General features: G+C 51.8%; 1 protein-coding gene across 1 annotated transcript in view; it reads right to left on the reverse strand.

The window, feature by feature from the left end:
• Positions 1-21,038, reverse strand: part of GPC4 (glypican 4) — a 66,578-nt gene that overhangs the window by 15,367 nt on the left and 30,173 nt on the right. The window contains exons 2-3 of the mRNA XM_044452798.1: positions 10,078-10,236; positions 1,709-2,100 (exon numbers count right to left, since the gene is read on the reverse strand). Coding sequence (XP_044308733.1) covers positions 1,709-2,100; positions 10,078-10,186 — 501 coding nt within the window. The 5' untranslated portion in view covers positions 10,187-10,236. The remainder of the gene's footprint in view (positions 1-1,708; positions 2,101-10,077; positions 10,237-21,038) is intronic.

Here is a 21,038-nt window from a genome sequence, read left to right on the forward strand (position 1 = left end):
GCACTGGCTGCCTTCCCGCCAAGGTCTGAAGCGCTTCACCAAGCGCCGTTGGAACAAATGAGGGCTCACTGCGCCTCCTGGTGAGCCCCAAAGGAGGGACCAGGCGGTGGGAGAGAAGCACACGCAGGGAAAGAGCAGGATGGCGCACCACTCCTGACCCCATGGGAACATTGGAAGGAGCCCTGTGCCGAGTCAAGCACGGGTCTCTCGGCCCACCCAGTACAGGCAGCACTGACTGGCAGCAGCTTTCCACGGTATCAGGCAGGCCAGGGTCTCTCCCCCAGCCCCCAGGATGCCCCACCTGCACAGCGCCTTCTGCCACTGCGAAGGGCAAAAGCACAGATCCTGCAGCCAAGAAACCATCGCAGGCAGGAAGCAGAGGCAGTGCAGAGGACTGACACTCTGCGGGCGTTTCTGGAATTCACCCCCAGGGAGCTTGCCCTGCTCGGCCGCCTTGCAGTGCCAACGGCTTGCAGCATTTATTTCCCCAGGCATCAAAAAAAAACCTCCCGCTTTTTTGCTGCTAGAGTTTTTCTTGCTGGTTTTTTAATGTTTGTGTTTCGAGGGCTTTGTTACAATATTGTACTGTGCGAGTTGTCTGGAGGACTGCACTTACCTTGCTGGGCTGCATGAGACGTTTTAAACGAAGCGGGCGAACATGGAGGAGTGGGTTATGCAGAGCAACAGCACATGGGAACCTGAGTTTCGCCCTTCTGCTGTTCTGAATGGACCACTAAAGCAATGCACAAAGTGCATGTCTCTTCTAAGAGCAGGCCCAAGCTGGACTTATTTAGGAAGCCGCCTGTACCCGGGGCCAGACTGGCGACACCTGCCTAGGAGCTTAGGCACACGAGGCCTTTCCTCTCCCCATCCACCTGACCCTCCTTCACCTGCAGATCCAGAGCCTGAGCCTGCATCTTCTCCTTGAAGCACACCTGCTGCCCTCTGAGCCTTTCCCCAGAGGCAGAGTCTTCCCTCCTGGGCCGCAGGCCCAATGCTGCAGCCGGCACAGAACGGGCAGTGGGCCGAGGGCGAGTGGCCACTGAGCGGAGCCGCTGCGCTACCTGACCCAGCCCAGAGAGCATCCCGCGACAAGCCACCTGCAGCCCACCACCCGACAAGTGACCGTGGGTGCGCTCATCCGTTGTGCGGGATCAAGAAGCCATGGTGGGCTAGCCCAGCCGGGTTGCGGCAACCGGGCCACCCGTGCCTCAGCTACGGCCCACACTTGGGCAACCATCCACGCCCAGTTCCCGCATGCGAGCTGGCAGGAGGGCTGGCAGAGGTGTGGGCCTCTTTCGGCCCATTAGCCAATGGAATTTCGGAGAAGCCCTTGCAGGCTGGCGCTCCAGTAGAAGGTGGGGCATCGGCAAACGGATTGGGGTTCCAATTCCCCCCACACCCCCTAAATTGGAGCTTAAAGCTTTGACTGCCATATCAGAGCTTTGGACATGCACATGGTAGGCATGCCATGAGCAAAGCTGGCTGGAGCCGGGGGACCAGATGGCCTGGGAGGCCCCTTCGGACTCACTCTGGTTCCCTATGGGGAGATGCGGTTCAGCCTTGCAGCACGTGGAAAGGGCAGCTGAGAGCTGGGGAACCACCAGTGGTCAAGGGCGAAGGGAGCACGGCCACCTAGGGGACCCGGGAGGACCTGCCTGGAACCCCAGCGGGGCACGATGAGGCAAGTGCAGAAAACCCAACTCACGGTGGAGACTTTGCCAATGACGTCTCTCGCCACTGCCAGACCTTGGGCAAAGGTGCGAGCGGCCACGAACGCTCGCGTCACCTGCAGCTTCAGCTTCCGCGGCACGTCCCCGAAGGGCTTGAGCTGCTCCGTGTACTTGCTGACGCATTCCAGGTACTCGTCCGAGAAGTTGTACTGCGGGTTCACCAGGCGGAACATGCGCTCCAGCAGGCGGGCCCAGAAGTCGTTGAGCATTTCCTCCAAGTTGACGCTGCCCCCCGTGTAGTAGCGCTTCAGCTCCACAAAGAGGTCCTTGAACATTTCAGAGTTCTGCATGTATAGCAGGCCATAAGTCCTGACAAACATGTCGTTCAAGGATTTCTCGGCATTCTCAAGAAGTTCTCGGAAGAATTCTGGAAGGATGAGGAAAAGAGATGTTTGCAAGTACACAAGCTTCTCGCAGACAGCTATCCAGATACTGAGACCCATTTGTGCAAATTAAAATCACTGTTCTAGGAGTGCAAATGAAAACTTAGGAGGAGGAAGGAGTGCAAATTAAAATCACTAGCTGTATTTGATGTGTGTGCATGGGGGGAGGAATGAAGCAGAATGCTGCTTAGGATCTGGAATGAAAATAATTTACTGAAAGTAGAGGAAGGACCTTTAGTTGGGCCAATGCAGCCATTAATGCTTACCCATGACTTCCCAACAAAGCCACCAATATTTATCTACCAGATTTGTACCCTGCTTCCTAACTAAGTTCTTGGGGCAGCTTGCAACTAACATACATTCAGAAAACAAAGACAAAACAAAATGTAGAGCTGTACAGCCCAAAGCATCACCAGTGTGGCCAAATTCACAGCATCCCTAAATTAAGGACCCGAATTTTGAAACTGAGGGACCCAGGAGAGAGAAATCCAGGCCTGGCACTGCAAGGCCACACAACACACGCCTGGAGAAGTTCCAAGCTCCTCCATGGTCAGCGGGTGGCGTGTGGACGCGTCTCCATGCACATGCGTGTGCACATGTGAAACAGGGCCCATAAGACAGTCTTAAGGTTGAGGGAAGTGTGTATGGGAGAAGGGGCTCTTCAGGTAACCTGATATGGAAAGACAGGGTGGGTGCAGCGAGGGATGGAAGGTGTCAAGAACTTCCACAGTTCAGTGGTTAGTGCTCGACCTGGACCAAGGGAATGCTGGTTCGGGTCCTTGCTCCGTCATGTTGCTCGCCGGGTGACCTTGGAGCAGTCCCTTCTTCTCAGCCACACCAGGCTGTGGGGAAGACTAACCTCTAAAAGGCCCCACACATAAAAATTGCCAGGCTGGAATCAGGTCTGTCGCTGAAGGATGGAGGAACAATTAAAGTTTCAGTTCTTCCACAAGTGGGTCCCTTTCCAGGTGAGAAGCCCTATCTTTAAACTAAAGTAAAAACAGAAGCGAGAGACTGCTTCTCCAAAGTAATGCCTACTTTGGCCCTTAAGACTCTCCACCTGTGTTTTATCTGTGCCCTTTCGGATCCTGTAGAACCCCAGCCAAAGAGGCCAGCTGGATTCTGACTGAGACAGGAATCCAGAGACGGGAATCACGCAGGGAGCATCTCACACCCTGCCCGGAAAACGCAGCACACCAGCTCCAGCCACGGGAGAGATGAAAAGCAGCGGAGATCTGTGGCTACAGCCATGCGGTCAGAATGCACCACGGGGCTGGTTTTGGGAGGGGTTCGTATGGGACCTAAAGAGAGCCTGACAAGAAACATTAATACCGCCATCATGCCAGCACTGCAAGAATCCAAAAAGTGTCTAATGTAGGACAGATGTCTTTAATGCACGGCATTATTTTATCCCAGAGGTTCTTTGTAGATACCTCCACCCATCCGTCCTGGACGTAATTGCTTTATGATTTAACAGAATCCAAAATGGGGTGGAGGGAGGAGAAAGGTGAAGAATGAAGCCTGATCACTTTGGAATTGGCCAACTTTTTGGGGTGCCCCAACGGCTCTCTCTCATCGCTCAAAACCCTCTCCGGGAAAAATAATAAATCCCCATTATTTCCTCCAGGACACGCGATAGAAGAGATCCTGTCCTGTAACTTCTGACTCATGTTCAATAAATGCATTTCCAACAGCACATGCCTCTGTGCTGAAATCCTCAAAGGAGTCCAGTGTTTAGACTCAAAAGTTGTTAGAAGCGGGAGCGAAAAGAGGGGGAGAAGCAAGTCCTTGGCCCGGTTTGAATTTAAACCTTGTTAAAATGTATGAAGTATGGCGGAGTTCAAATTTTTAAAGTCTTCAAAGTGCTCCAGTACAAACAAAGTCTAACTAAGAACATTTTGGGGAAGGGGGGGGGGAGAAAAAACACCCTTAAATGCATTCTTAGAGTGTTCCTTATTAACACAGTCCTGGAGTTGGCAGTTGACAACACGGCAAAAACACGGCCTCTTGGGGACCAGAAGAGAAGCGAGTCCTAGAAAAGCTATTTGATTTCAAGGTCCTGCGTATCCTGCCAGAACACGTCCCCTTCCAGCATCACTATGAATCTGTCCACTCATTCCCAGGGCTGGCATTTCCTGTCGCAAATTTTTCCTCTCCCCTTCCTTCTCTCCATGCTGCAAATATGAAGGAGACTCGTTGGGTCTCAATTTCTAATCCACTGCACTTGAAAGGCAACTTCCTTCTGCTGCTCCCCCAGCTTCTCCTAAGCTGGTGCTGCCCAGATGTGCCCAACTACAACCCCCAGCATCCCCCAGTCAGCCTGGGGGTTATAATCAAATGCATCTGGAAGGCGCCAGGTTGGGGAAGACTGCAGTATGCTAGGCAAGGCCTGCCTGGGAAAAGGTTCAGGTTTCGAAAACACGGCTGTCAAAATGCCTTTGTGTGCAGACCAAAAAGGAGACGTGTATGCATTTGCTCCGAGACCTCAGAGGTCAATGGTAAATCGTGCTCAGAGTCCAGCTATTGTTGTTATTTTTATTAATTATTTCATTCCTATGCTATCCATCACCCAAGCTTTCTGGCCAGTTTACAACAAAATACAGAAACAAAAGATAAAGCATTAAGAGCTTAAAAAAATTAATTTAAAAGGACATAAAAGAGCTTTAAAAGACAAAGTTAATCATGCCTGTGTTGATAAATACTTCAAGGGGCCATAAAAAGAGTCTCTTGGCCCTGAAGATCTCAGTTGAAGGCAAGAGGCTTCAGGAAACGAGTGGACAAAAGCACGGGATCAGCTTCACCAGCAAGTCCAGCCAAGGGCTCCCACAAGGCGTCGGGCAAGTTCCCGCATGCATCTTCGGCTCCTGGCTCAGTGTGGGTGAACTTCACAACCTACCATACATAAAGGTCTGGAACAAGGGGAAAACTCTGGACTACAGCATCACACTCACCCCACAGATGATGGCACGAGATTCTCACGTGCCCCATCCGCTTACCCAGCGCGGCAGCAGTAACTCGGCAGGGTGTTAGCCGAGATGTCTTTCCGCAGCCTCACCTGGAGACGCTGAGCACCGAGCGCTGCAGTCTAGTGCTGGCTCAGCACTTGGGATCCTGCAACACTTTCCAAAGGGCTCCACGAAGTGTGGCCTCCATCAGTGCCCCCACGCAAGCCAGCTGCGCCACGGAGGCTGTTCTGAACTGAAGCCACACGGCCGTGGCTTCAGAGGCATGGACACCCGATGGTCGTTGCCACAGCTGACACAGAGAGGACCACAGGGCAGGGATTCCCTACGGCATGGCGGTTTGCCACCACAGCCTAAATAAAGCCTTCCCTTCCAAGCAACCTCCATCCCACCCGGTGCTTGGGGGGAGCACCTCCCACTTTGTGGCATCTGGGACCAAACCACAAAATCAACCCTAGTGAATAGCTGGATTTTGGGGTACTAAAAGCGTCTCGGAGTTGTGCTCACCTTTGGAAGCAGGAAAGCTAATGGTGCACAATTCTGTGCGACTCTGTTTGCTCAGAATCTGCACTCTTAAACAAAAAGGAAACCAAATGGAGTTCCTAACCCTTGAGATTATGGAGTGCCATTTTTGGAAGGGCTGTGAAGGACATTCTTATAATTGGACCATGTGTTAACAGGTGGCTCAAGTAACAGGGGCACTGGGAAAAGGCTGTGGTGAATATGCTAAGGAGGAACGCAAACAGGGGCCAGGGCAGGGCAAAACTGGCAGCTCTCTCTGCACCAAAGGGGCCAAGAACCGCCGGTGCGAGCCACGCCTCAGCCGGGCTCTGGCTGCGATGTAGCAGCGCCTCTCCGGATGCCGCCGCAGGCCAACGCTGGCGCGCGGAACAGGAAAGCAAGGCTACAGCGGGAACCCTGAGCCCATCCTTGGAAGAAAACTCTTCCACAGAGGACCGGCAGCATGCATGGCCCTTTCCAGGCCCCCCCTTTCCAGAAATAATTTGCCGCTGGACACGAACGTGGGAAGAGCCCCATGCTGTTCTGCAATGCTCCAAGGAGCTTGCTTTAGAACACACGCGCGCGCGCACACACACACACACACAGACAGAGAGAGAGAGAGAGGGAGAGAGAGGGAGGGAGGGGGGAGAGAGAGAGAGAGAGAGAGAGAGAGAGAGAGAGGGCAGAGGCTTGCTGCTGCCCCTTGACACAGATATGAGTTCTTCTCTGGAAGAAGCCAGTCCATTTGCTGATTAATGAGCCACCATGTGGCCAAGGAGTAACCCCTCTGACCTTGGGGGGGCGGGAGGGAGAAGAATGGTGTGCGACCCAACTGCTTTCTTGACAGTTTGAAGGGCAAAATGAATTAACACCTTTCGTTTGTCTTGGAAGTGGGACTTGTTCTCAAACAAAAGTTGTACGTTTGGAGATTACTTTCCTGTTTTACGGCATTGTAAAGGCGTGTGTTTTACAGCGGTGAGGCAAGCAAATCGGCGCTCATTAAATTATCACTTTGACAGCTTTCTTGGAGGGGCGACCGGGAGGGGGAAACCCTGTTGAACGCAAGCATTTTTCACGGGATCAACCTTCAGCACTGCAGCCGAAAGGTGAACCCCCAACTTTTTATGGCCCTTGTCTCAATTTGCTTTAGAATGAAGTCACGCTGCTCCACCACCTCGTGCATGGACAAGGCCTGGAAGGACAATGGCTGTGAGCTCAGAAAACCCACGAGTGCAGGCGGGGAGCGCCGTCTCTGCCCCTCCGCAGCAGAAAACAGAAATGTGGCAATCGCCTTGAGCGCACGCGGGCCGGGCCGGACAGGCTGCGATCACGCGGTCATCCGTCGCACGTGTTCCCGATTTGATCGTTCCTTTTTTAAGTAAGCAACGCCCACAGAAAAAGACTGCCAAGAGGGGCGACCACGCTTCCACCTCCCCCCCATGGTTCTGATCCACATTGCAGTGGGGGGGGGGGCACTCTGCAGCTGGTATTTGTCCCGGGGGGGACCTGACATTGCGGCCCAGGCTCATTCATTTGAGTCTGGGTGGGCAGCCCAGGGTCCTGCCAGCAGATTCCGCACTGGCAGCAAAGAGCGGTGGTTGAAATGCCAGCATTCTTCCTATGGATCTATTAAAAAGTTGATTTTTGCTTCGATCCAAAAACCTAGCATTCTATAGCACCAAAGAAACCATTTGAGGGGGGAGATGCACTGCAGGGCTGTGGCCAGGAAATGCCAAGAAGGCTGGGCTGGACCTCCCAGGAGTTGCCCGGCCCTGATCAAAGTTGATTGCAACTTCATACACCACTTACATATGTCACACACTCATCCTCCAAATTCTAGGAAGCTTTGAAAAAAGCAGAGCATGCCGGAGAGAGTTCACTTTGTATTTTGGGCAAAGAGAAGACCCAAAGGTTCCCGAGCCTTTTGTCGTTTTCTCCTTGCAACAACACATGTGTTAGCACTTAGCAGCAGCAGAAGAGAGCTTACTCACGCAGCTTGCAGAAACTCAAGGCATGATGTTACGCGCTGCATCGGGGCAATAGCCCTTGGGACAGAGAAACCCTTTTTTAAAAGCCAAGAAGCGGAGCTCCAAAAGAAAGAGAGGAATACCCAGTGGAGTTCACATCATGGCTGAGAAAGTCTCCGTGCAAAAAAACAAAAGCGAAAACACAGAGGCTTTATCTGAAAAGGGGCTCCCGGGGAAGGTCTGGGAACTTTTCCGCTGCCGGTGGGTCTCAGAGCTGTCTGTCTGTCTCGCCTAACACTCCTAGAAATTTCAATTTGGTCTGCTTCTCTGCAGCTGCAGCCCAGGCCAGAGGAGCAGGGTGGGAAAGGGAAAAACCCTCCAGGAGAAACGGCCGGGTGTCCACTCCTCTCTTTCTTCATGTCAGCCTTCTGGACCTGAAGCTGCTTCTTGGAGCCAGTCCACAATGCCACCTCTCCCATTTCCTTTAGATCCACTTTTCCCACAAAGCAGAGGAGGAGCCTGGATCCGGTTTGGTTGCTTGAAGGGGCAGAACAAATACCTTGTCCGTAGGAAACCAGGATCCAGCCAACAGTTCTGGCTTATTGTAACATGTGAAGTCCCCCACTATGACCAACCATGATCTACCTTTGCAAAGCATTTGCTTGCTATGCCTATTTTTTAGAGAGATGTCCATTTTTTCAGGAATGCGTCCATTTTTGGGAGGGAACCAAGAAGGTCAGAGAGAAGGGGAGTCCAAGCTTCCTCCTGGCACCCATATTTCACCACTGTCTTCCATAAATGGAACCTCATCTTTGACCGGGTCGCTTTGTTTCTTCCTAGGGGTCCTTGAACCTGAAGGGAGCTGCCTTTGGCTGGACCAGACCCCAAGAGACGGTTTGGCAGGCAGGCCTCATACGGGACATGTGTCTAGTTAGACAACCGGCGTGCACACTCCTGCCTGGCCGGCTGGCGGATCTCAGCCGGTCCAGGCCCCCAGAGGTGGAGGCGGCCCCTCCCTGAAAAGACAGCGCCCACCTTCGGACCGCCCTTCAGTGATGCGGCGTGTGCGGCAGATGAAAGGCTTCAACCGGCCGGTTTTGGACCCAACGGCCAAGGAATTCCAGCACATGCCTAGGACCGCATTCTTCCTCTGAAGGACATCTGCCATTCCTCTGTTTTATTTCAGCAACTGTTCTGGGAGGTCGAGCTGAGATCGTGTTGCTCAGTGCGAAAAGGCCGAGCCAAATATCAAGGACGAAAGCATCCAACGTCGTACTGCACACGGTCAAGGACAAGGACGAGAGGTCGCTGCCCACGCCACCAAGAACAGAGGCAAAACAAGCACCACCAGGAGCTTCTTGCCTGGGACAGAGACCGCTGCCCCAGCGTGACGTGTCCCCAGCAGCAACTTTGGAGGCTGGCTACCCATCCCTCTGCAAGGGAAACAGACCCACCGAGCTGGACAAAGCCACTCCTCCCCATTCAACACGCCCCTCAAGTATGCAGAAATGTAGGGGTGGTGAATTAGAAAGAAACAGCTTCTTTTTTAAACCCCAAAGCAGCCCAGCAGCCCGGGAAGCACTCCAGAGCATCCAAACTCTACAGAACCCTGGGCAGCTCTTGTTTCTGAGAAGTGGCGGGAGAAGAACGGATCAGCCCGGTCGACCCCCTACGCAGAGCCCGAGGGTGGTGGGGCAGGAGCGGGCAGGGGGAGGCTTGCAGTGTGGTGAAAGGGCACCCCTTCACACACCAGGTGGGCTGTTCCAAGCATGGGGAAAAATGGAAAATAAACGCCTTTCCTTTCCAGCTCTCCAGAACAGCTCACTCCCTGACAGCACAGAAACAGGGCTCTAAATCACAGCTACAAAAAGGCTCTGATTTGAAGGCAAGCACAAGGCAGATGATTTATCCTGGGTCAGGTTACCGCATCAGCCTACAAGGACCCAGTCTGCATGGCAAAAGGGTGGCTGCAGGCTCCTGGCACATGGCACAGCTCATCGTGGGTTGAATAACCCTTAAATAACCCGTGATGAGCCAGCCATGTTGTATGAAACAGCCCACTGTCTCTCTGATCTGCTGTGTTCTCTCATGGACCTCCTGCAGCTAGGTGGGCCCCGTATAAACCGCTGCTGTTGGAATAAAAGGGAGTTACCGCTGAAAAAAAATTGGATGGATTCCACTCAACTTATGGGAATGGCAAAACAAAACTCTGTCTCCAAGTTTTACTGCCGAGCTGAGCACACAGTTTAGGAATCAAAATGGAAAAGCAGCCCACAATCCCCTTGTGGGCAACTCAAGAGACTCCATCAGCAAACCTTTCTATTGAACCAGTTTGCAAAACAAGCCGCATCCCAACCCAGGTAGTCATTCCCACCCCAAGTAAGTATGGGCCAGCGGAGGCGAGAGTCCCAGAAAGAGACAAAAAACGATGACGACGACAAAACCCCGTCTGTGCAAACAGAGTCTGGAAAGATATTTTAGGACTGGCCGAATGGGCTCAGCAAGCCGCAAAGGGCCGTGACAGACTCACCATCAAACTTCTTGTATTGGGAACTGAAGGTCGCTTGCAAATGGCTGCTCGCTTCCAGGACGGCGTTTCTGAAGTCGTGCTTGCTCTGCTGGCCGTACTTCTCCTCCATCTCTTGAGAACAGCACGTGGAGCCCTGAGGGCACACCTTCAGGTGGTCGCCTAAAATGCATCAAAGGTGACAGCTTACACACAAGCACACGGGCCGATGAGGACACGCTGCAGCTTAAACAGATCCAAGGAAAGGTGCCATTTCCTCAGGCAGCGATGATGCACTCCTGGTCAGGTCCCTGGCCAATTAAAGCAAGCTTTGCTGACGGACCAAGTGGCTCAAAGAAGCATCCATTAGTTAAGTGCACGGTTAAATCTGCATCGATCGGCATGTGACTAAACGAACAGAGAAGGGGACACTTTCTTAGGTTCTGGTTGGTGTGCGTGTGTCTCCCAAGAGAGGGTGGCTGGGAAGAGGCATTCCATCAAGCGGGAATGCTTCTTTCCGTGGTGCTCATCACCTGCAGTTTTGGGCAGGCTTCTTAAACCGGCGAGGCTTCCACAGGTCACAGGGGGGACTTTACAGCTGCCCCGGAGAATATAACAAGTGGCCGGACTTCCTCCCAGAGTGGGCTGAGGACTGGCAGGACCAGCCAACCCGGTGCCTTAAGGATGTTGTAGACTTCAGTTCCCGTGTGCCTCAGCCAGCATGGCCAAGCGTCAAGAACCGTGGGAGTTGCTGTCAAACACAGCAGGAAGATCTCAGGCTGGGGAAGGCTGGCCCACAGAATTCCCGCTACAGCCCCTGCTCCAACGCCCAAAGGACGATTAGACATGGCTTGGCAAACACGGCTGTGTGGGGGCTAAGCTGGCAAGAGATGGAGTGGGGGGGGGGCCCAGCCAGGCAGGCAGTTTGTAGCCAAACCTCTCTCCTGGGGGAATACATGCTCAAGAGAATCACACACACACACACTGGTCTGTGCAACTCCTTATCTGCTAGACTGACTTCTGACACTTTGCCCAGGAAGGATTCAAGAAGCCCCCTTGGAAAGGTACGCTTCCCAGGACCAGCCACCAACTGGTTTCTTCCCATGAGACCCCAACGCCTTCAGAAACAGCTGCTTCGTATGGAACATACTTGGGGGAGCAGTGAGGTGCAAGCTACTTAACACCGCAGTGCAGGAACACCCAAGAATAGACCAAAATGAAATGAAGGACATTCATTCACATCTCCAGCAACCTTTACAATTCCCAGGACGCAAAGCAGGCCACCCAGATGTATGCTCGGTCATTCCCAGTCCTGCCACATGCGCAACCTGTCCTCCATCAAAGCATGCAACCTGCGGCGACACATCTGACAAGCACCATTCTTTTAGCTGAGCCGCTCTGCAAGCAAACCCTTCTCTCTACCTCTGGGCAGGCCAAGGACAAAGGGCGTGTCTGACTGGGGCGTGCTGCAATTTTCGTCCACTCTTACTGCAGGAAGGACCTGTTTGTTCACCAACATGACCAGGAGGGGAGGACCAGAAGCAGCCCGTGGGCCCCACAGCAAAACACCCCGTTGCCACACGGGGGAAGGTGCAGTGCTGAACCAGCACAACTGCTGGCGGGCCCAGTCCAGTCCAAGGTTGCATTCAGACAACACATTCAGACATCCAGTTCTCCAAGCAATCATTTAAGGATGGGCAATGAGCCAGCTATGTGCGCATCAGCCTGCCCCTGTGTGTGGGGCTTATTTCTGGCAGCTTCCCTCTGTTCCCAGCATTTGTTGGCCCATGATGGGCTTGCTGGAGCTTCACTTAAATTGTTTACGATCGTCTCAGATGTTGTTTGAGTGGCATTTCACTGGATAGCTCTTTTTAGCTGCCTTAAACCATGCATGTTTTGCTTTTGTAGCAAATCCCCTTAAGAGTTTTTTGGTTTTGCTTTTGGTTTGTTCTGAAGGCATCTAAGAGATAAAAAAAGATAACAATTGCTATGATGAAAATATTCTATGGAGCCCCATTCAAAAGAGGCAGGAGCCCGTAAGTACATTGTCTATTTATCCAAAATTATCCTGAAGCTACTTCTTAGGCAGTTTTTAAGCATGGAGCTCTCTTGGGGAAGCACCCAAGATAAAACCTACACGTTCATCTGCAATCCAGCAAAGATACAATCACAGAACACTTGAAAGTTAAGCGTGATCTATAAGAAGCCAAGGAGAGCGAAACGGGGCTGGTCCAGGCGTCTCAGCGAAGGATGGGAAGCGGGCCAAGCGGCGTGCGCTGCAGGCAACACAGGTGTTGCGCCAACCGGCAGGCTGGGTCGTGGCCTTCGTGGCGAAGCCTCTCCCTGCCCATCCATCCTTCCTTCCTTCCTCCCAGGAAGCACTTGCTGGGATTCCCAACCCCCAGTATTATCCTCTTCTCTCAACACACCAGCTTGTATCATCCTCTTTAACGGCTTGCCGCTTCCTTGAAAACTCAGCATCAAAGGCATCTGTGGCTAATCCAATTTCACACTAGACTTGTGGTCTCCTTATCAGGGTGCATTAGGGTTCCCCTTATCATTGCTCATTAACATGATCTTCCAGTGAGGAGCCATCTTGGCCTAGCACCGCAGAAGGGACAGCAGGCACCCCATTTAGACTCACAGGGTCAGGGTGGCACAAGCTGAGCTGGGCTGGAGATCTGTTCCATCAGACGGGCCAGAAAAACGAGGGGCCGTCAGACGGGCAAGTGGGTTCAGTGGAGCCGAAGAGCACTCCACTGCGTACCGCTCTAGGGCCATGCTCATCCTCTTCCGGGGACCGCAGAGCGCAAGCTCTAAGGGGGGACCCAGGAAAAAGCCTCCGGAGCAGTGCAGCAGCCATCGATTCTCTCCTCACAAAAGCTCAGCAGAGATGCTGCATCAGCCAGGGATTGTGAGAGGCACCGGAGCAAAGAGCTGAGGGGACGAGGAGGGCTCTCCCGTGGGTGGGTGCAGCAGCTGGGAGAGCCTGGATTGCTAAAGCTCAAGGTGCTTGTGTTGACATATAAAGCCCGAAGTGGCTCAGGTCCCGGTTATCTTGGGGAGCGCCTGCACCAGTATGTGCCTGCCCAGCCTTTGAGACCTACGCAGGGGGCCCTGCTGTGCGAGCCGCCCCTTCGGGGGCGAGGAGGGCCTTTTCTGCAGCTGCTCCCCACATCTGGAACACTCCCCCCAAGGAGGTTCGCCTGGCTTTCCCCCGCTTTCTTTTCCGCGCCATGCAAAGACTTCCTTTTTAAAAAACAGTTTTACAACTAATTGCCACAGACCTTTGTTTTGTACGCTTTACTGTATTTCATGGTTGCTTTTATTGTGTAGTACGTTATGCTTTTTATTATGTTTTATTGTGCTTTTATCTCGCGCTGTGAGCTGCCCAGAGGCGCTGTGGCACAACTGGGCAGCACAGACATGTTTTGAATAAATAGGCACCCTGCAGCTTTGCATCAAAGGTGAGCGCATTCGTGAACCGGCTGTGACTGTGTCCTGCTCCCATTACAACAGGAGGATGCGCCACAGGTAGCCAACTTGTGGCCCCCCAGGTGCTTTGGGTCACCTGCTCCCCCCGCCCTGGTCAGAAGAACCCACGATGGGGCATTATGGAACCCACGGAGTACAGGAAGTGAAAGGCCACACATGGCCTAGCTCCGGGTACCGAGTCCACCCATCGCTGCTCCTTATAAGTCCGAAAGACAATAATATTTGCTCGGTTAGTGTAATTTCTAAACCACAGGATCCTGGAGTAACAGAGAATTACTTTCTGGAGGGACAGGGCCTGTTGTCACATCCAGATTCAGAGACATCCTTTCTCTTCCACCTGAAGCACATCCAAATAGCCAGAATGCCCCCTGCTGCTTCTCCACCACCCTGTCTTCTGTCCCCACGAGAGGATTTTTAAACAGCAAAATCTAAAAATGTACCCACGGGGTCAGCACCTGACCTTCCGCTCATGTGCCTGAGTTCTCTGAAGATGTGATATCGGGCGGTATAGAAATTAAATAAAGTTTATGAGCGAAGGTTTGGCAACAGCTGCAAATAAGCCAATTAAAGAACAGCAGTAGGATGGCACAGAGAGAAGTCCAGACAGCCTTATGAATAACATTCAAGCCCATAAACTATTTCACCAGCTCGCTTGTCCAAGCAGAGCGACATCAGACTCAGTGAGGGTCCAAGTAAGAGGTCAGGATCTCGGTCCACCCATCGCCCCCAACGCGGATTGTCTATCACTGTAGAATCTGTTCAAAGTCATATATTAGTTTCCCCCTCCTAAACTGAGAAAGTTCCTCCAGAACTCTTGGATGAACACAGCACTTCTCAGGGTATCCCTCTACGACTTCTGGCCAAAACTCTGCTGTTCCAGCAGATCCTGTTTCCTAAACCTATTTAGGTTTAAAGCTTATATATTAGCCATTTATGGCACAGAGATAGGCCTAAAAGGAAAAAAATGGACTCTTCTTCCTGTCTTCTCTGGTCGCCTGGAGCAAACCAGCCAAGTGGCAGTTTACAAGGATGAAGACGGTCAATACATACGCCAGCCTAATATGATAGCCACTTGAGGTTGGCAGCAATGAGAGGGTAAGAGGAAACAAAAGAAAGAGAGCAGCAACCATTCTTCCATTGGCTTTGCTTGTGGCATTGGTCACAAGGTGTGCTGAACACACACTCAAGTTCACAGGAAAAATAATAGCAAAACTTCTGCCCAATGCATTTCAACAGCCTGAAACACTGAATCAAATTCTTGCAAAACTGCCAAATGACTAAGAAACCATCCCTTTGGATGAGTTCCGCATAGGCCCCATCGGAGGGGAAGCTATTTTCAGCAAGCCCTTTTGGTGTGCGCACGTTCAGCTGCTGGTTGGTTGTCGGAGCCTAAAGAATATACATTTCCCTTCCAGGACAGAGCTGCCCACCACAACGCAAGAAATTCTAATTATTTCTGTGGCATGCACTTAAAATACCCTCCACAACCCAAGGCTGTCTGGATTTTAATTTTTCCTTTTTCATTTTGCTTGCTGACAGCGAAGGGCCTGTGGATTTACTGCAGGGAGAACACCAGACGCTGAAAAAGGAACGAGAAAGATTTATGCCCCCTGAACATGCACGAGAGCCAAAGTGCACAATAGGACAGGAAATAAAAGAGAGCGAGGGGGAGAGAGAAACCTTGCTTCCCAGTCACTCCTGCCCAAGTGTCCCTCCGCAAATTCTTGTTTTACAAGCCCAAGGTCCAGTCTTGCAAGGCAGCCAACATATGAATGACTTAAATTTAAAATGCCATTACGGCGGCCCCTTGGAAATGTTCTCATCAGAATGGGCAGACAGGAGGCGGGGGGGGGGGGGGGGGACTTCCTCAGTCTCCATACCATGTTAAGAATTTATTTAGGCTTGTTCCTGCCAGCTCGCAAGGCTGGGGTGGATTCGAGCGTGGAACAGATCGCTGGTCCATTCAGCCCTCTGCCTGGAAAGACAACGCCAGCTTTTTGCTGGGATGGCCAGGACGGAACCTGGGACCTGCCGCAGGTGGAGCCGTTCTGTCAGTGGTGGCAAAAAACAGACCCCCCCAAAACTTCACAAGCTGCAGTGGACTTCCCCCGCTACCTATCAAACACCAGCTTAAGCCAGAATAAGAATGCATAAACGATTTAGATTATTATTCTGCACACTCTAATCTGGCTTTCACAGACCCTGGGAAGAGAAGGGGCAAGGGAGCCAGAAGGCTGTTCCCCCTTTTCCAGCCATCAATCCAGTGCCTGGTACTTCATCACCTGCACTCTGCTTTCGAGCATATCACCTGAGCCATAGGGACTAGCGACTTCTTTAACCTGAGACCAACACGCAAGCATGCCAACACACCATATGGAACCATGGCATGCGCCCAAACTGGCTCCTGGATATGCCTGCACTGCAGACAAGGCAGCCTGGGCCCAACCCTCCACTCAGCCGTGACTAAGCTTCATCAAACTTACTTTCAAAAAGAATGGAAATGCTTAGGTTAAGAACTGCCATTCATTCAGTTTATCCCCCACCCTTCCAGCAACTTCAGGGCCCACCCACGGGCCCTCCCCTCACCCTCCCGTTTTCCTCTTTTTATCCTCACCAGAGGGTTGGCCAGGCTGGAGGCAAGAAAGAGAAAGCACCCAATGACCTCAACTGCCTGAGCAGGGATTTGAACGTGGGCCTCCCTGGACATTGTCCAGTGGCCCAAACACCACTGGAAGGGGCTGCTTTTGAGGAGGCCACTGCCCAACTCTCCCCGTTCAGGAGGTTGTGTGTGTGGTCCCTGCCAAGGAGAAGCTGCTGGCCAGCTGGATGGGCAGATGGAGCCCGTCAGCGATGGGGCAGACGCAGCACTGGTGGATTCCGCTCTCTCGGGAAGGTCTGAACCAGGCTTGCGTGAGCCGTGTTCCTTGCCCGAAGGCCCCCTCCCATCAATTTCCCCTAGAGAAAACCACAACACCTGCTCTGTCAGTTGAGTCTTGGGACCCGACCCTCACAAGTTGCTCAAGGGACCAACCTACACAGGATTCTTGATGCATCTCTTCAAATTGCGTAAAAGATTTTAGAACTGCAGCCAAGGGTGGGGTGGGGGAACGGATCGAACTCGGGACTATTGGGGGGTGCCGGGGGGTAACTCTTTACCTCTTGGCATGCACCTGCCTTCAAGCCTCTCTCCGCATGCTGTTACTGCGGGGAGGAGATTAAAGAAGCGCCCAGCCTCTCCCAAGCAGACCCAACCGCAAGCGGTCTCCCAACCTCCTGCAGCTGCTGTCTGCTCTTATGAAAACTCGCTTTATCATTTATTTTAATTGTTAAGTGCCACCCCATTCCCACAGACTCTGGGCAGTTTGCAGGAGAAATACAAAATATGTAGCCAGTTATACCAGCATCCTCAATGTAAACAAACAAGAGCCCACATTCTACACACTCGGTTCATAACTATGGTAGCAACCATAAAGCGCCCACACAGCAAAATATCAATTTAATCCAATGAGGAGTCCTTAAAATGGTGAAATACATTTCTCTTCCCGACTTGTGCTGCTTGGAATAAGGCGTGTCTCCGATCCTTTCTTCCTCTGCAATAGCTTTGGAGCTTGAGGCTACTCAAAAGGTTGCGATTAAGAACCAAGCTTCAAAAATTGCCATGGTGCCTGGCAAAGCATCATTCAGCTGCCTGCATTGCAGATCATGCATTGGGAGTCTGGTCCCGGTGCATCTGGGCCCAGGTAATACGCTTTCTTTGTTCATGCACAAGGAACAAAGTGAGATGAAGGCAAACTTTCTGTTTCAGCCCTTGAAGGAGACCTTTCCCTTTGATACTCACTGGAACAGATAGTCTTCTCTCGTCCATCACTGCCATCATGAACTGGGAAATCAGGAGTTTATGTTTGTTGCTGGAATTTGCTTTTAAGTGCTGGAACAGGTGGAGAGCCTGAGCTTTGTTCAGGCAAAGTTCAACCTTTCGTGCGCCAGGAGCATCACCTGCAGATCGGCACTTACATTCACCGGAAAGGTGCGTGGCACCCTACACAGGCCTGCCCTATCCATCTCTCCATGGCAAAAAGAGTTCCCCTGCTTTACAGTCACACGCCATGGTTATTCCAGATTTCAAACCATTAGACAGCCCTGTTGTGATAAAGTTCTCCTACATTTGGGATGATTTGGAGATTTTCTGTTTCATCCAGGTCAGTTCTGAATGCCACATTCCATGCATTACTCTGGCTGAGCTGGGGGAGGGCTCATCTGGATCCCCCCCCCCCCGCATCACTTCCTACATAAACCCTAGTCCTGCCCTGCCTCTGAGAATCAGGGCAAATAATTAGGCTTAATCCTTGTTAGTTCTGTATGTTTCCTTTGAATCCTGTTACCACATTCCTTCGTGCAATCAACTGCCCTTAAAAAAAATATAAAGTGGGAGAGACAAATCCCAGCATCCCGCAAGGCCTGTCTCCTTTGCAAAAGGTTGCGACCCTTCTTTGCCTGCAGCCCCCTGACCTCTGCTTCCCGTCTGAGCCTTGCAGTTTGGGGCACTTACCCCGGCAAAGGACCCATTTAGATTAGCGGTTCATGACATCCACCGTGAAGCCGGGCCAGAAACTTTGAAAAAGGAATGGAGGAAGTGGCGGCTTACAGAAATGTCTTACTCTGTGACAACTGCTTCCACAGACAAAGCCCCAAGGAACCCCCTTCCCCGAACAAAACTGTCTGAGAGCACAAAAATAGCTCCCTGCTCCCAAGGTGCCAGGAGATGCCTGGAGAGCCAGTGCGGTGTGCGGACAGGAGCACTGGACCAGCAACTGGGGAAACCTGGTCCGGTCCCTGCAGCCCGCCTTGCAGAGTTGTTGTTAAGATAAAATGGAGCTATGCAAGCCACCTTGGGGAAAGGAGGAGGGGAAATGGGGGACATAAACGCAGTGTGGTGATGTTGCTGCTGCTGCTGAGGATGTAGTGATAACGATACGCAAGTTTGCTCAGAAGTTGTCTTCGCCGGTGTTCAACGGGGCTTGTGCACTTTGCTTGCAAGCTTCCCACCGGCATCTGTCTGGCTGCTGCAGGAAGCAGAATGCTTGAGAATACACAGAAGCTGGAGTGGAACCGCAGCCTTCCTCAGCCTGCCACTCTCCAGGCATGCTCAACCTCAATACCTATAATCCCCAACCAGCATGGCCATGGGCCAGAAACAGGCAGAGCAGATACATTTTTATCTTATTTTAATTGTGCTTGTTGTAAACTGTCCTGAGCCGCCAGTAATGGGACGGTAACTAAAAGCTGTAAATAAAATAAATCGATAGATAGTCCAGCACATCTGGAGGCTCCAGGACCAGCATCAAAAGCTGGGATCGCTGGGGCCTGGCCCACCCTCCCCACGAAGGGCCTCCTGGGCTTGGCCCGGCCCTGCAACCTGCCCCCCCGACTCTGAAGAGGAGCAGTACGTGGCACCACCGACCCACTCATTCTGCTCTGCTGCGCAAGGGGTACCACCATGGCAGAGGCGGCGAAAGGCAACGGCTGTCCGGGGCGACGTGAGGGCAGACTCGTTAAAGGAGGTCGCCGTGGGGGCAACGTGCCCAAAGGCCAGGACGCCTTGGCTTGGCTCCAGCTAGGCCCTGGGACCGAGGCCTTCCAAACTACGGCTGCCCAGGTGCTGCTGGACTACAACTCCCATAGCTCCACCACTGGCTTATGCGGACGCCGCTGACAGGAGCTGCAATCCAACTTCCGACAGGTTGCCCCACCCTTCTAGGATGCCCCTTAATGGAAGCAAACGCTCGAGTTCCCTTCATGGCTGCGTGTGTGATCCGTATGCACAGCGCTTAGCGTTCCTTGTTGCCTGTGACAGGAAGACGCCCGGCACCCAGAGGGATGCCAGCAACCACTCCTCCTTTCTCCCTGTTCTGGTTTCATTATTTATTTATTGTTTAAAACACTCCTAGACTGTCCCTTACTGTGGTCTCGGAACGGTTTAACAACAAGACGATATAACATAAAATAAAACAGTGTCCTAATAAAATTTCCAGCCAACAATAAAACCCCAATTAAAACTATCAAATCTTAAACCATTGGGAGAATTAAAAGGTTTTAGCCTAGCGCCAGGCGAATCTCCCTGGGGAGTGAATTCCACAATCAGGGCGCCACCACAGAGAAGGCCCTTCTCTGGGTAGTCACCCTCCTAATCTCCTTCAGGAAGGGCTCCCGGAGAAGGCTCTCTGCCCCAGATCTTAAGGAGTGGGCAGACTCCTATGGGAGAAGACGCTCCTTCAGGTAACCAGGAAGTGACTTGTGATCTGGACTGTACTGGTTTGTCCCCCAGGTGCACCCTTCCCTACCAAGCCCCTGGGGCTGACCTTATGGGTAGATGCACCCTGTGGTTGCTCCTCCGGTATTAGTCACACACAGCAGCAAGCCCATTTTCATTTGGAAGGATGTTCTCCCTTTGCAAAAGCCACAAGCAATACTGCTGCTTCCTCAGCATGGCTTGTTCTTCTATCTGATTTTAATCATACATTCCAGCCCTTGAACTGTGGCAGGAATTAAGCTAAGCAACAGCTCTGCAATTTGTATTCCTTGCTCCACCACCCCATCCTTAAAAAGGTGCTCAGCTCCATCTTTTGTTTAACAACTGCTTTTAAATGTGTTACACCTTTCATATTCTTCCATTCCCTGGGGAGGAAGAGAATTCACTTGGTACCTGACTTTCCAAAAGATTAAAATCTCTTTAGGAAACAGAAAAACCCCTTAATAGCAGCCAGATTTACATATTAGCAGAGAACTGACTTAATTTCTGCCTCAGGGAAACAACTGCTGGTTTTGTGCACTGATGCAAAATGCTACCTTCCATTTTAAAAGGTGGGCTGTGCATCTTGGGGTGGACTTTTCCATGTCCTCCCCGAGAAGTCAAATCAGCCAAAATCTCGGGACTCTAAAATGAACCCTTGCTTGCATTGCATTGCAGGTCACCGGGATACAGTGCCCAGACCATGGGACCAGATGTTCAATTCCATTCTCCTAGTCTTGAACTGCTTTCGATTTAAAGCTAAAACAGCTTTGTTGTGAGCTTTCTAGAACTGTGTTCACACGCTCGGACCCTCCTTTTGTTGTTGCTAAAAGGGAAGAAAACGTTTCAGCTTTATTTAGTCTAAGGCCATTTTGCAGCTTCGGAGAGTTACTCACGAACCGGCATCCATCCCCAGTCTGCACCCCAAAACTGCTGATTATTTCTGTCAACCATCACGGTGTTTCTTGGTGACATTCCATAAACTCACTGACCAAAACATGTAACTTTTCAGTCTGGGGTGGGGGTCAGGAGGAATGGAAGCTTGAAGCAAAAAGGAAGTTTCAATTACTTTGTGAAGCCAAGTGTAAAAATTAAGATCTAAGCAAACTTTATTAGGTATGACAAGCAAAGGGCAGTGCTTGTGTTTCCTCTACGTGAACATCAGGGGAACTTTCTAGGGTTTCTTCTGAAGCCACAAATA

The sequence above is a fragment of the Varanus komodoensis genome, unplaced genomic scaffold (genome assembly GCF_004798865.1).
Source record: "Varanus komodoensis strain SLA01 unplaced genomic scaffold, ASM479886v1 scaffold74, whole genome shotgun sequence".
NCBI lineage: Eukaryota > Metazoa > Chordata > Lepidosauria > Squamata > Varanidae > Varanus > Varanus komodoensis.